The sequence below is a fragment of the Leuciscus leuciscus genome (assembly GCF_965113295.1).
Source record: "Leuciscus leuciscus genome assembly, chromosome: 4".
NCBI lineage: Eukaryota > Metazoa > Chordata > Actinopteri > Cypriniformes > Leuciscidae > Leuciscus > Leuciscus leuciscus.
In genome coordinates this window covers 38,561,324-38,576,132 of record NC_138728.1, presented here as the reverse complement: position 1 = coordinate 38,576,132, position 14,809 = coordinate 38,561,324, and the positions used below count along the sequence as shown (strand labels likewise).

The following is a 14,809-nucleotide window of genomic DNA, read 5'->3' as shown; positions in this document are numbered from 1 at the left end:
GGAATTTTGAGAACGCAATAGACGTGAAGGACTATAATGCGTTAAGAGCTCGCTCAAGCACTGTTGGAGCTAAAGCATTTAGTGCTTTGTAAATAATCAGCAATATTTTAAAATGGATACGATGTTTAATAGGGAGCCAGTGCAGTGTTGACAGAACCGGGCTAATATGGTCATACTTCCTGGTTCTGGTAAGAACTCGAGCTGCTGTGTTTTGAACTAGCTGTAGTTTGTTTATTAAGCCTGCAGGGCAACCACCCAGTAGAGCATTACAAAAATCTAGCCTTGAGGTCATGAACGCATGAACTAACTGTTCCGCATTTTTCATTGGTAACTCAGTGGCAAGTAGGGTTGGGTACCGAAACCCGGTTCCAATAGGGAACCGGTTCCGACGTAAACGGTAGTAACCAGACCGAATAAGAACGAAACTTTCGGTGCCTGATTTCGGTGCCTGACTTTTTTCACCGCCCCCTATAAAACATCTCGCGCCACGAATGATCCAATAACAAAACATCTCCAGTTAACCAGCAGAGCATTCATTTCGTTCGTTTGTTAAATAAGAGACGATCTAGCGCTGAAAATTATTTTCTCTTGTGGCTCACGCACACCGCACTCGTCTCGGACGCGCGCTTCAATACGTTGCAGAGATCGATCTATTTATGAGGCGCCGTCTATAGGAGTAACGTTATGTGCTTGGAGAGTTTGTGTGTGCGTGCTCGCGTCTCAGATGAGTATGTGCGCGAGTTTGTGTGTGTGTGTGTGTGTGTGTGTGTGTGCTCGCGTCTCAGATGAGCATGTGCGCGAGTTTGTGTGTGTGCTCGCGTCTCAGATGAGTATGTGCGCGAGTTTATGTGTGTGTGTGTGTGTGTGTGCTCGCGTCTCAGATGAGTATGTGCGCGAGTTTGTGTGTGTGTGTGTGTGCTCGCGTCTCAGATGAGTATGTGCGCGAGTTTATGTGTGTGTGTGTGTGCTCGCGTCTCAGATGAGTATGTGCGCGGTTTGTGTGTGTGTGTGTGCGTGAGCGACTTTAGATGTGACGTTGTGCATTTCATATAGTTGGAGCATTCAGCAGTATACATGTATGTGTGACTAGTATATGTGTATGCAAGCGTTTTATGTGTGCGTGAATGAAGTTCGATTTAAGCCCTAGACGGCGCCTCATATCTATTCGTTCTGGTGAAATCACAACATATAATGCACACAAAGTGTCCCTGCTTGATATACAACCACTGATGAGCATTATCGGTTTAAAAAAACTACGCATGCGGATTAGAACCCAAAACCTCTGACATTCTTGACTAAAGTTCAAGTTCAGCTGCAGTGTTCCTCTTCGGGTAAGTCTAGTATTTTAATGCCATCTGCAAATCTTGCATATCAAGTATGAAGTAGCCTATATCAAGTATATTTATATGAGGCTATACTTTGTGTGTTAAATATTTCTGCTCAGTGTCAGATATTTCTCTGTTTTGTAAAAGTCTATAATATATAATATGTAGGGATCGACCGATATGGATTTTTTAGTGCCGATACCGATTTTTTTTTCATCAGCCTTAGCCGATGACCGATACGGGCTGCCGATTTTCTTGGGCCGATATTTGGAGCCGATACTGCTTTTGCTCACTCAATTTACAGTAGGCTGCGTAAAATGCTGCCACACTGGATTTGTTGCCATTTCTTTAAAAAGAATAAACAAAAACACAGATCAGTGTCACTTCTGCAATTATCTTACATTCATATCACCCAAATTGTGGGCAAAGAAAAGGGCAAATACTTGAAGAATAAATAAATGTCTTCCTTTTATTCTTGCCAATTTTAAGCAATAACCAATAAAATGGCGAAAAGTGAAAGGAGACTCTCTCTTCACATAAACATTGTGTTGATTACATTACTCTAGTAGGTGGCAAAAATCGACTGTTAATTTTTTTCCCATTTAATCATTTATTCAAGAAGACTCAAGAGATTCATTAAAAAACGGTGAATCATCCATTAATTAAACAGGTATTTATGAATGAGACTGAATTAATTCGTTTTAAACGTGTTTGAATTAATGATTCAATTTTTTTTTATATAAATAGACTGGAACATGTTATTCTGTGTAGTTGTCTGATATATGTAATTGTGATCACCATTTTAAACAAAACAAAAACGATTTTAAACCAAATAGATTCTCAGTTTATTATGAATTAGGGACTGTTCACATATCGCGTCTAAAAACGTGTGGTAAGCACAGCCGCGACGCTTTCTCCTTTCTACAAGCGCTTGCACTCCCGTGGCGTCTGTCGTTGCTATGCAACTATGAACTGCACTCTACTCATGATGACGAGGAAGTAAGGATTAATTTATTTCAAGCCCTTTACGACTAACGTCACATATATTTATGGAGATGAAAAATAAAAACCTGCCCTGTCCAGCTTTGATCAGCTGTTCGGCCGAGCTTTCGATGTTGTCATGGAAAGGTCAGTTGTTTTTTTGTCACATAACCTGCGTGCGCTTGCGGCATTCTGAAAAGTTTAAATGTTTTCAACTTTTCATCTCACCACGGCATATGAGCGCCGGGACAAACGAGCGCGCTGCATCGCATGCGTGTCGCAACCGCGTCGATTCTTTTACCTCAGGGAGTGTTCTGACTGAGTTCGACCACCTCGCTGAATAAAACTCCCACAAATATCACGGAATCACGAACCAACGTCTGCATTATTTAATCCTATGACCAGTGTTTGTAACAGCTGCCGTATGCATATGGATAGCCTCAAACTTAGCAATTTGCAGCTCCCTAAATACAATGACAAGCATATATTCGGCATTCACGTTTTCCATTTGGACCCTCAAACTTGCTTAGCTATAGTTGCACACACATATAGAGCAACGTGTTTCCACTTTCAAAGTGTATGGCAATATTTCAGCTAAGTCAAACAGTTAAAAGATGCTTTGAAAGTTGTTTTGAAGAGGCTTCCAGCACTCAGCTAGTGTGGGAGGGGCAGTGCATGGGCTGCACGTGCAGCGTCTCCAGCAACGCAAAGCTGCCTGCGGACGCCTGTCTGTAAATAATGCCGGGAAAAAACTATCGGCGAACGCAGCAGCCGCGTATCGGCCGATGCCGATACACGTCAAACCCGCAAAATATCGGCCCGATATATCGGCTGACCGATATATCGGCTGACCGATATATCGGTCGATCACTAATAATCTGTAATATAGTTGATATATAATATATATATAATATATATAAATAATATTAGAAGACAACATTTTTATCTTAACTTAAGTGTTTTCGGCTACATCAGCACAATTTTTAATTTAATCAGAAATCAGAAAAAAAAATTCAGAAAACACACAGATATTATTTTTTTGATAAAGTGTGTGCAGTTTCGTTTTCTTAAGTACCGGTTTAAGAACCGTTTAAGCACCGGAACCGTTTGAAAAATACAGAGTAGGTACTGGTATCGGATAAAACCCAACCAATACCCAACCCTAGTGGCAAGGTTCCAGCTTGGACCTGCAAGGTCTGAGCCCAGCACTCCAAGGCTGGAGGTGGAGCCACAGGCTCAGACCTTGCAGGTCCAAGCTGGGACCTTGTCACTGAGTTACCAATGGAAGACGATGAAGACTGGGTTGTATCAGTGGAGAGCAGTTCACTTACCTCTATGTCATCTTCTTCAGTCATGCTAACCCCACCTAGTCTCCCTCTCCCACCACCTCTCCTGACTGCTGTTGGTAGCACTTTGTTTTTTTTATTGTATTCTATTGATCTCTCTATGCCCATCCTCAGTCATCAGCCACTGAAGTGCTCAGATTACCACCCAGTCTTCATTGTCTTCCATTGGTAACTCAGTGGCAAGGTTCCAGCTTGGACCTGCAAGGTCTGAGCCCGTGGCTCCACCTCCAGCCTTGGAGTGCTGGGCTCAGACCTTGCAGGTCCAAGCTGGAACCTTGCCACTGAGTTACCAATGGGAGACAATGAAGACTGGGTGGTATCAGTGGAGAGCAGTTCACTTACCTCTATGTCAGTTATCTTCTTCAGTCATGCTAACCCCACCTAGTCTCCCTGTCCCACCACCTCTCCTGACTGCTGTTGGTAGCACTTTGTTTTTTTATTGAATTCTATTGATCTCTCTATGCCCATCATCAGTCATCAGCCACTGAAGTGCTCATCACCCAGTCTTCATCGTCTTCCATTGGTAACTCAGTGGCAAGGTTCCAGCTTGGACCTGCAAGATCTGAGCCTGTGGTCTGAGCCCGTGGCTCCACCTCCAGCCTTGGAGTGCTCAGATTCACCTCGACCCATCACCCTGGCTCCCCTGCACTCCTTCCTCCCTCGACTCTAGCGTTGACCTTTGGCCATTCAACCTCGCCTGGGTCCCTTGGACCTTGGCACGCCTCTGCTGCGGATTAGCAAGCTGTCCACTGCCCTCCGACCCTCCACCCCTTCGGCTCTGGCTAGCTCCGCCTTCACTCAGTTGTCACCTCCGCCCTCAGTCAAAATGGCTCGTCTTCAGCCCTCAGGATCCCAGCTTCCTTCTTGGGGGTCGTCACTGGGGCTCCGTCGGTCGGTCGGTCATCGGCACTTCATTGCTTCCTCGGCTTTACGTCTGCACGAGAGTTTCTTCCAGCGTCTGCCTGTTCGCCGATCGTCACAAGGATGATGCCCCTTAAATCACCATCATGGCTGTTCCCTCCATTCAGTCCGCTGTGGGCTATCGTCCTGGTTGCGCTCTGGGTCAGCAACATCTGGAAACATCCATCTGTGCCTCCACATTCCCATCTGCCTGCATCCACCATCCTTTCCCCTTCTCCACAGCCCTTTGTCACATCCAACTTATTTTGATTTTGACAGCACTATTATATTCAGAACATTGTCACTCAGTGACAGGAATTAAAAAAACTATTACTTCTAAAAACAATAACTTTACATTCAGAACATTTTCACTTAGTGACAGGAATTACAAAACGTTACTTCTAAAAACAACAACATTGCTTTCAGAAGATTGTGACTCATTGTCACTCAGTGTCAATTTTGTCATTAATTAAACTCCATCCGCTTAAAGGTAAGCCCTCGGTTTCTAACAAAGTCTCTGATGTTTTGAACTGTCCTGTTTTGTAGCACTGGATGCTCGCACCTTTTGCAGACCTAACATTCCCTCATTGACGCCAAGTGACCTTTACTGATGTGAGATCTGAAGTGTCTTATTACTGCATTCACTTCAGCATTGGTCCATGGTCTTTTGGGTGTTCGCTTTTTTCTTCTGCTTAAGACTAAAAACAAACAAGATGATACATTCTTAGCATTACTAACAACCATTTTTAAGTCATGTGCCTTTTAAACAGAACTTGTTCCCTGGCTTAACTGATATAAATATATGTTTAAAGGATTAGTTCACCTCAAAATGAAAATTTCCTGATAATTTACTTACCCCAATGTCATCCAAGATATCCATGTCTTTCTTTCTTCAGTGGAAAATAAATTAAGTTTGAGGAAAACATTTCAGTATTTTTGTACACAGAATGGACTTTAATGGCAACCAACTATCCCAATGTTCAAAGAAGGTTCAAATGTCCATCTCAATGCAGCTCCAGAGTCTCAACACAATCCCAGTCGAGAAATAAGGGTCCTATCTAGCGAAACGATCTGTCATAAAAAAAAGAACATATATATAATTTTTAAGCACAATTATTTGTGTTGCGCTGGTCTGCAATGCTGGAAATCACATCATCACCTTGGAAACGTCACCTGTCACATCATCCAAGTTATTTATCTGTGTACTCCGGTTCAAAAAAGCAGGGAATGGCGAAAAATTCCATATCATTTTCTCCTCCCACTTCAAAATCATCCGACATCTTTGTTTTAATTTCTGGTGCGTTGCAGACCAGCGCAACACGAACAATTGTGCTTAAAGTATATAGTTTTTTTTCTTTTCTTAGAAAATGCCCAATCGTTTCGCTAGATAAGACCCTTATTTCTCGAATGGGATTGTGTAGAGACTCTGAAGCTGCATTGAGATGGACATTTGAACCTTCTTTGAACATTGGGATAGTTGGTTGCCATTAAAGTCCATTCTGTGTAGAAAAATACTGAAATGTTTTCCTTAAAAAAATAATTTGATTTCTTTTTCACTAAAGAAAGAAAGACATGGATATCTTGGATGACATCGGGGTGAGAAAAATTATCAGGCAACTAATCCTTTAAGTAATGTTTTCTCAAATTGAGCATGACTGTGTTTGTATTTAAGAACAGGTAAGCCAACACAAATTTAAATGGGATTGTATGCCCATATTGCTACTTCAAATGTGAAATTAAACCTATTAAACAGTGTTGAGAACTAGGAAATAAGTGTTATATTTTTGTTCTTTCTTTAATCTATATGCATTACATGAATTCAATTAAAATTAAAACCCAAATTGACCATACCATTGTTTTCAGAGACTTTTCTGTCAGTGTTTAGTCCTTCAGATGTGTCCTTTGGGCACGGTTTCCTCCTTACCAAAGGCTCTGTAAAAGATAGGCAAATTATTGTTTTATAATGCTTTGTCTACATAGAAATAGTATGCATACATGCAATAAACCACTGGGCAATACTACAGTTGTAAGATGAATGGCTGAATGGCTTAACAATACTTTAAGTTTTTGTTCTTTCTTTAATCTCTATGCATTGTATTACTTACCATAAACGTAGCACCATACCAAGGAAAAAGGCAGTAACTGCAATAACTACAGATCCTACAACAATCTTTCTCCAAAACGACACACATTTGAGATAAGATGTTTTGTCACATAACAAAGGATGCCTTGAATGTCATGAAAATGATAATAACTCATTTTTGACCAAAAATGCAGTTCTGACGTCAACCCAATTCTCATTTTCAACCAAAATACAACTTCTGTCCAACGTTGGAGAATAACGTCAATGTGACGTTGGATTCTGACATCAACCTGATTTTCATTTTCAACATTGTGTTTGGTCTTCTAAATGCTAATTTTGTCATTGATTTGGCAAACACTAACTTATTATTAGCGCTCGCTTTTCCATGTGCGTTCATGGATGTATAGCAACGACAGACGCCACGGGAGTACAAACGCTTGTGCGAACTGCGCTCTCCATGACGACGAGGAAGTGTGACATAGGCCTATTAATTGATTTCTAGCCCTTGCATTAGCTTTACTACTAGATATATTTATGGAGATGAGAAATAAAAAGCCGTCATTAATATCAGTCCGTCAGAAAAGCAGTTCTAGTCTTATTCTTGGCTGGATAACTCTTAGCAGGTTTAAAAAGCCCTTTTAAAGTTAAATATTAATACAGTTTTGGATTAAATAAAAGTATAGTCAAGTCAAATAAAACATATTTTATCTCCTGTATAGTTTGGTAATGCTACAATAAGATACCATTCATTAACATCACTTAATGCGTTATCTAACATAACACATTGAGTGAACAATATATTTTTACAACATTAATTAATGTTTGTGAATGTTATTTAATACAAAACACTTGATTGGTCATGTTTGTTCACTTCATTCATTGTGCATTAAATAATGTTAACACAAATAATGTTAACTTTTGATTTTAAAAATGTATTTTTAAATTAACCCCTAAAGGAGAATAATTGCGACAGTATAACTATTGTTTTTTTTGTTAGGTCATTTTATCTAATGTTATCTAACAAATGGAATCTTATTGTAAAGTGTTTTTAATACTACAGTTTCCATCTTTGTGATATACACTTTAATATAATTATGTAAATTTAATCTAAATTAAGCTTTGGTACCGAAATTGGTACCGAGAACCGTGGATTTTCACTGGTATTGGTACCGAATACTGAAATTTTGGTACCGTGACAACACTACATACAACAATAATATAACAATGCATTGACATTTACTTTTTACTTTTGATACTTAAGCACTTTTAAAAACAAGTACTTCTGTACTTTTACTCAAGTAAAAATCGGTACAACTTTTACTTGTAACGGAGTAATATTTGACTAGTGGGATCTGTACTTTTACTCAAGTAAGGACGTTGTGTACTTTGTCCACCTCTGATGGTAACTCACGGCAGAAGAGTTGTTGAAGTCATTATTAAGTCATTCGTTTTTTTTGTGGACAAAATGTATTCTCATAACATCATAAAATTACAGTTGAACCACTGATTTTACATGAACCATTTTAACAATGTCTTTATTATGTTTCTGTGTCTTAATAGTGGTAGTACTGACTCTACTAATAGACCCTGTCTAAGGAGGGGTCAGGGAGCTTTTGGATTTCATCATAAATATCTTAATTTTTGTTCCAAAGATGATTTAAGGTCTTTTGGGTCTGGAACATGAGGGTGAGTAATTAATGACAAAATGTTCATTTTTGGGTAAACTATCCCTTTAAAGGTCTTTTTACAATATAGACCTATGAAGATTGTAGGGATGGTAATCTTGAGGCACCTCATAATTAAATAATTAATTTGATTAACAATTGGATGGAAACTTAGCTACTGAACTGAATTAAAGGGTCATGAAACCCCAGACTACTTTGCACATCACAGTAGACAAAGTTAGCATCCATTCATTTTAATTGTTTGGGAAAACTGGTTCATTTTCAGCTTTTTTGCGCTATTTTCAGCTTCGGGTTTAAAAATCGATATTGTGTTGACATCAATTTGTTATGTGGCAAAGGGCTATGGTACATTGATGACGTTTAACGATCTGAAACAAAAGTATCAAAAGCAAAGCGCAAGTCACTTTACGCAAGTCACGTCCTACGTCATACTCCAGGATGCATCTCCCTTGATCGCGCATCTCCCGCTACCGGAAGCCAGCTTTTTCCTTTAGAAAGTTTTAAATATGTATATTTTTCCGACAAAACCGCACGGATTACCCTCGGAAGGCCTTCGTTTATCCCCCTGCAGCCCGATGGATTACTTTTGTGAAGGATGCGTGCATATTTTTGGGACTTGAAGGAGGAATACAGAGGTGGACCCCATAACTTCTCATTATAATCACTGAAAGATCTAAGACATTTTCTAAAATAACTGAAAATGTGTTTGTCTGAAAAATTATTGACATATGCATCTCGAACGGCATGAGGGTGAGTAAATCATGGGTTTAATATCATTTTTGGCCGAACTATCCCTTTAAGGCATAGGACACATGTAGGCCTTCCTCTTCAACAACAACATTAACACGACACTGTGTACACCAGATGCAACACCAAAATACAGTAAAACCCTTTATAATCAGTGATTCCGTCAACAGATAAGCTGTGCGACGTGACAAATCTATGTCTATTAGATATTTATGACGTCCTGACACATTTTTGCAATGGTCACTTGGTTTCGTCCAGTGTAGACAGCCTCTAACTGGTGTGACGCGATGAGACAACTGTCGTGTCCTGTGTGACTGAAGCCGAGAGCAAGATATGCCTCGTCATAGAGCTGCACAATTCAATTCAATTCTACACAGTCTGCTCTCTGTGTGTCAGCGGCATTGAGAACACTTTTTCAAAAGGTTTAATATACATGGGCAAATCGAAAAAAGAAGGAATTTTCTTACCATCATTGTCACTGCCTGGCCTTCTAGCTTCCTGCTGGGATCTAACCATGATTTCCTGGAGTGAAAAAAATATATATAATAAAAAATAATAAAAAAAATTATTCCATGAAAGACAGAGTGGATATGGATATTAGGCATAAGCTAATTTTCACACTGGTAAATAAACGTGCAACAAATTGTCTTTGGGAACAACTGAGATGAACCAGAATTCTCTTTTTTGACACTCATTTCTCTAGCTCCCAAGCAGTATATCATTTACATGATTTCAGGCACTGAGGGCAATTATGAGGACATGATTTGGTTAATGAGGACTCATATGACTATTGTATGTGACTCAGCAGTAACTACTGTTTTACAATACTTGTGTGTGTTTACTCATGGTTTATGAGGACATTATTTGGTTAATGAGGACTCATATGACTATTGTATGTGACTCAGCAGTAACTACTGTTTTACAATACTTGTGTGTGTTTACTCATGGTTTATGAGGACATTATTTGGTTAATGAGGACTCATATGACTATTGTATGTGACTCAACAGTAACTATTGTTTTACACGTGTGTGTGTGTTTACTCATGGTTTATGAAGACATTATTTGGTTAATGAGGACTCATATGACTATTGTATGTGACTCAGCAGTAACTATTCTTTTACACTTGTGTGTTTACTCATGGTTTATGAGGACATTATTTGGTTAATGAGGACTCGTATGACTATTGTGTGTGACTCAGCAGTAACTATTGTTTTACACTTGTGTGTGTTTACTCATGGTTTATGAGGACATTATTTGGTTAATGAGGACTCATATGACTATTGTATGTGACTCAGCAGTAACTATTGTTTTACACTTGTGTGTGTTTAGTCATGGTTTATGAGGACATTATTTGGTTAATGAGGACTCATATGACTATTGTATGTGACTCAGCAGTAACTATTGGTTTACAACACTTGTGTGTGTTTACTCATGGTGTACAAATGGTACGATTAACACACACAAGTGTTTTTAACAATAGTGTACTGCTATATCACATTTAGTAGCAATAAGAAAATTTTACTTTAGATCATGTTATAGCGTGTGTGAAACTTCATTGACAAAAGTATTAACGAACCTCTTCAGGAGACGTGACTTTACTTCCTGTCATGGCTGGAGCGACATGGACAAACTATAAGACAGAAACAAAGAGAAAGGAGCAATAACGTGACTCAGCAGTAACTATTGTGTTAAAACACTTGTGTGTGTTTACTCATGGTTTATGAGGACATTATTTGGTTAATGTGGACTCATATGACTATTGTATGTGACTCAGGAGTAACTATTGTTTTACAACACTTGTGTGTGTTTACTCATGGTTTATGAGGACATTATTTGGTTAATGAGGACTTGTATGACTATTGTATGTCATTAATGAGGACCAGCGACAAGCATACTAGAGGCACAGCAAGAACGCGCAAGTGTTTTTGCCAGAATACTCTGTTCTCCTGTTATTTCAGTGTTGTATTTTAGTCAAGGTAAGCCTATCTTCGATTGTCTTGTTATTTTGTATTTTTAACTTCACATAATTCTGTATTTTAGTTAGACGCGTTGGCACAATTAACAACAGCCGCGAGTGAAAATTAAAATTATTGTTACATTTGCACTTAAGCCTTTGCTCCTAGCAGTTTGGAATTGGCACATTTTCGCGTTATTCACTTAAAGGCACAATATGTATTTTTTTTTATTTAAAAATATAAAAAATCACTATATCTATGTTATATATTTTTTAAAGTTGTGTATTTACATTATCCCGACAGTTCCAATTAACTTCTAAATCCAGAGAAATTAATATTTTAATTCGAAGACACGGACCGTGTCTTTATTTCCGTTTTGTCGCCGTCAATGCCGTCATATCCGTGTTGTCTCTGGTTTCCGCTCGTGCTGCCATGGCAACCAGAGCTATGAACCAGAGCCCTCTGATAGTAACCAAACTGACGCGGACAACTGTGTAGTTCGCAATGTCTATTTGCACGCTGTTGTTGTTTCGTTCAAACATTATGGACCATGGCAAGCAGACTTTGAATAAAAAAGGAGAACTAAACCGAGAATCAATATCAGCGCGGTGTTTTCGAGATGTCGAGAGCTCCCATAGACAGTAACGTTATATAAACGAGAGCTCCACGTCCGAGACTTCGACCGCTTCTACATGTACTTTATTAAACAGGTGAGTACATTTACATAAAACTAATCAAGGTTATATAGTTCAACAATGATAAAATGTTAGAATATGATCTGTATGTTATTCTAATGTTGATCTAGCTTACTGCTAGTCTCATACAGACAAACTAACGTTAACACATACATTTCAACACATTCAAATGCAGTTTAGAGTGATAGTGTAATGTTAGACCAAGTGAAACAGCGCTGCGTTACCTCACAAGTTTAATTTGTCTAATAAACTGACCTGTGAGTAGTAATTCTGCGTGTAGTTCGGTAGAATGAAATGTCCATATTCCTTTTATATCCGCGGGACTCGCATCGCATTTGGAGCTGATAGCTGTCTCTTAGCAATCCCGAACTGCTTCATATCACAGTCATGATAAAAGCATCGATGTATTCAGTAATCCATATACATTATTAGATCGGTCGGCTTGACGTTGACGACAAAATCCATAATTCATAGCAAATGTTGCGTCATCAATCTACGCCTTTGTTATTGTAAATAGGTTAGCGACCCCTAGTGGAGAAAAAATCCCATACTGTACGTTTAATTGCCCGACCGAAACAGCTGTACTCACTCAAGCGGTGAAAGCATTATCGGTATATCTGTGTAATTTGCGCGCTGTCGCGGAAGCGTCAGCGGAAGCATTCAGCACTCGTGTACAGCCTCCTCGTGTGAAGACCGACTCGGGAAAAGACCAGCAACTCTACCTGCGCGACTCCACCGAGCAAGGACACCAGAAAGGCACTTAAGTATCTCCTCTTCCCTTTCTCTTCCCTCTACTTACCTTATTGTTCACCTTAATCAACATGTGCTTTCAATACATTCCTGTTATCTCTCGGCAACGTCCTTTCATCACGCACAATAGGCAGCGCAATACTGCCAATCTGCGTCCCATCTTCACATCCGCACATACTCCTCTCTCTCTTTCGGTGGGTCTATGGAATTGTCAGTCAGCAGTCAATAAAGCTGACTTCATTCCAGCCTTTGCATCTTATTCTACTCTTAGTATCTTGGGGCTGACTGAGACCTGGATTCGTCCAGAAGACTCAGCAACCCCTGCTGCTCTCTCTAGCAATTTCTCCTTCTCCCACTCCCCTCGCCAGTCTGGGAGAGGTGGGGGTACAGGGCTTCTCGTTTCTAACAATTGCAAATACTCCGCGCTCTCTTCACTATGCAACAACAACTCATTTGAATATCATGCTATTACACTTACAACTCCCATTAAAATCCATATTGTAGTCATTTATCGCCCCCCAGGTCAGCTGGGTAACTTTGTAGATGAGCTGGATGTGCTGCTGTCCACTTTCCCTGAGGACGGCACCCCACTTCTAGTCTTCGGTGACTTCAACATTCATCTCGAAAAGCCACATGCAACAGACTTCACCTCTCTCCTAGCCTCTTTCGATCTCAAACGACTCATCACCACAGGTACTCACAAATCAGGCAACCAACTGGACCTGGTTTACACACGCAACTGCACCACAGAAAACATCCTGGTGACACCTCTCCATGTCTCAGATCATTTCCTCATTACTTTCAGTCTACTACTCTCTACCCCTGCACCACCACCCCCACCACCAGTCACTTTCAGACGAAACCTGCGCTCACTTTCCCCCTCCCATCTTTCCTCTGCCGTGTCATCCTCTCTTCCCCCACCCTCACAATTCGCATCTCTGGATGTGAATACCGCAACGGACACCTTATGCTCCACTCTAACCTCTTCTCTAGACATTATCTGCCCTCTCTCCTCCAGGCCAGCACGCGCTACTCCCTCTAATCCCTGGTTATCTGAGGTTCTTTGGGAACACCGGACCGATCTCAGGGCAGCGGAGAGGAAATGGCACAAATCAAAAGACGCATCTGACCTGAGTATGTATCAATCTCTCCTCTCTTCCTTTTCTGTTGATGTTCATGCAGCAAAATCTTCATACTTCCACAACAAGATCAACAGCTCCTCCAACACACGATTCCTCTTCAAGACATTCAACACTCTCCTCTGTCCACCTCCACCACCACCCGCACCCTCCTTAACTGCTGACGATTTTGCGAACTTCTTCACCAACAAAACAACAGCTATCAACGGTCAGTTCTCAGCTCCACACACACAGGAACCCAGACCGACCCCCTCCACAGCCAATATCCCTCTGTCCTCCTTTTCTTTGCTAACCGAGGAAGAAGTATCTACACTTCTCCTCTCCAGTCACCCTACCACCTGCCCACTTGACCCCATCCCCTCACACCTTCTACAAGCCATCTCTCTCACAATTCTACCATCACTCACACACATCATCAACTCTTCCCTCCATACTGGCACTTTCCCTACAACATTCAAGCAGGCTCGGGTTACCCCACTGCTCAAAAAACCAACACTAAACACATCATTTGTAGAGAATTACAGACCTATCTCTCTCCTACCATTCATTGCGAAGACACTTGAAAGAGCTGTTTTCAACCAAGTAACATCCTTCTTGTCTCAAAACAACCAGCTGGATGTCAACCAATCCGGCTTCAAGAAAGGGCATTCAACTGAGACTGCATTACTGTCAGTCACAGAAGCCCTACGGATCGCAAAAGCTGCTTCCAAATCTTCAGTCCTCATTCTCCTGGATCTGTCTGCTGCCCTCGACACTGTGAATCATCAGATCCTTCTGTCCACCCTCTCATCACTGGGCATCACAGGAACTTCACTCCACTGGTTTGAGTCCTATCTCACAGGTAGGTCCTTCAAGGTCGCATGGAGAGGCGAGGTATCCAGGGCACATCAGCTGACCAAAGGGGTTCCCCAGGGTTCAGTTCTTGGTCCCCTCCTCTTCTCCATCTACACCACATCACTGGGACACATCATACAGGCACACGGTTTTTCCTACCACTGCTATGCTGATGACACGCAGCTCTTCCTCTCATTTCAACCAGATGATCCCACAGTAGCTGCACGGGTCTCAAGCTGTCTGGCGGACATCTCCACATGGATGAAGGAACATCACCTGCAGCTCAACCTGGCAAAGACTGAGCTTCTCGTCCTCCCTGCCAATCCGTCTCTACAGCACGACTTCACCATCCAGCTAGAATCATCATT

The 14,809-nt window shown here is 40.8% G+C and overlaps 1 protein-coding gene across 1 annotated transcript; it reads left to right on the top strand.

The window, feature by feature from the left end:
* The first annotated feature begins 12,418 nt into the window (after positions 1-12,418).
* On the top strand, positions 12,419-14,494 carry LOC309497389 (uncharacterized protein). Its single transcript, XM_082167654.1, has 2 exons — positions 12,419-13,602; positions 14,220-14,494. The coding sequence occupies exons 1-2, from the start codon at positions 12,540-12,542 to the stop codon at positions 14,261-14,263; spliced, it is 1,107 nt and encodes a 368-aa protein (XP_082023780.1). The 5' UTR covers positions 12,419-12,539; the 3' UTR covers positions 14,264-14,494.
* The last annotated feature ends 315 nt before the right edge of the window (positions 14,495-14,809 follow it).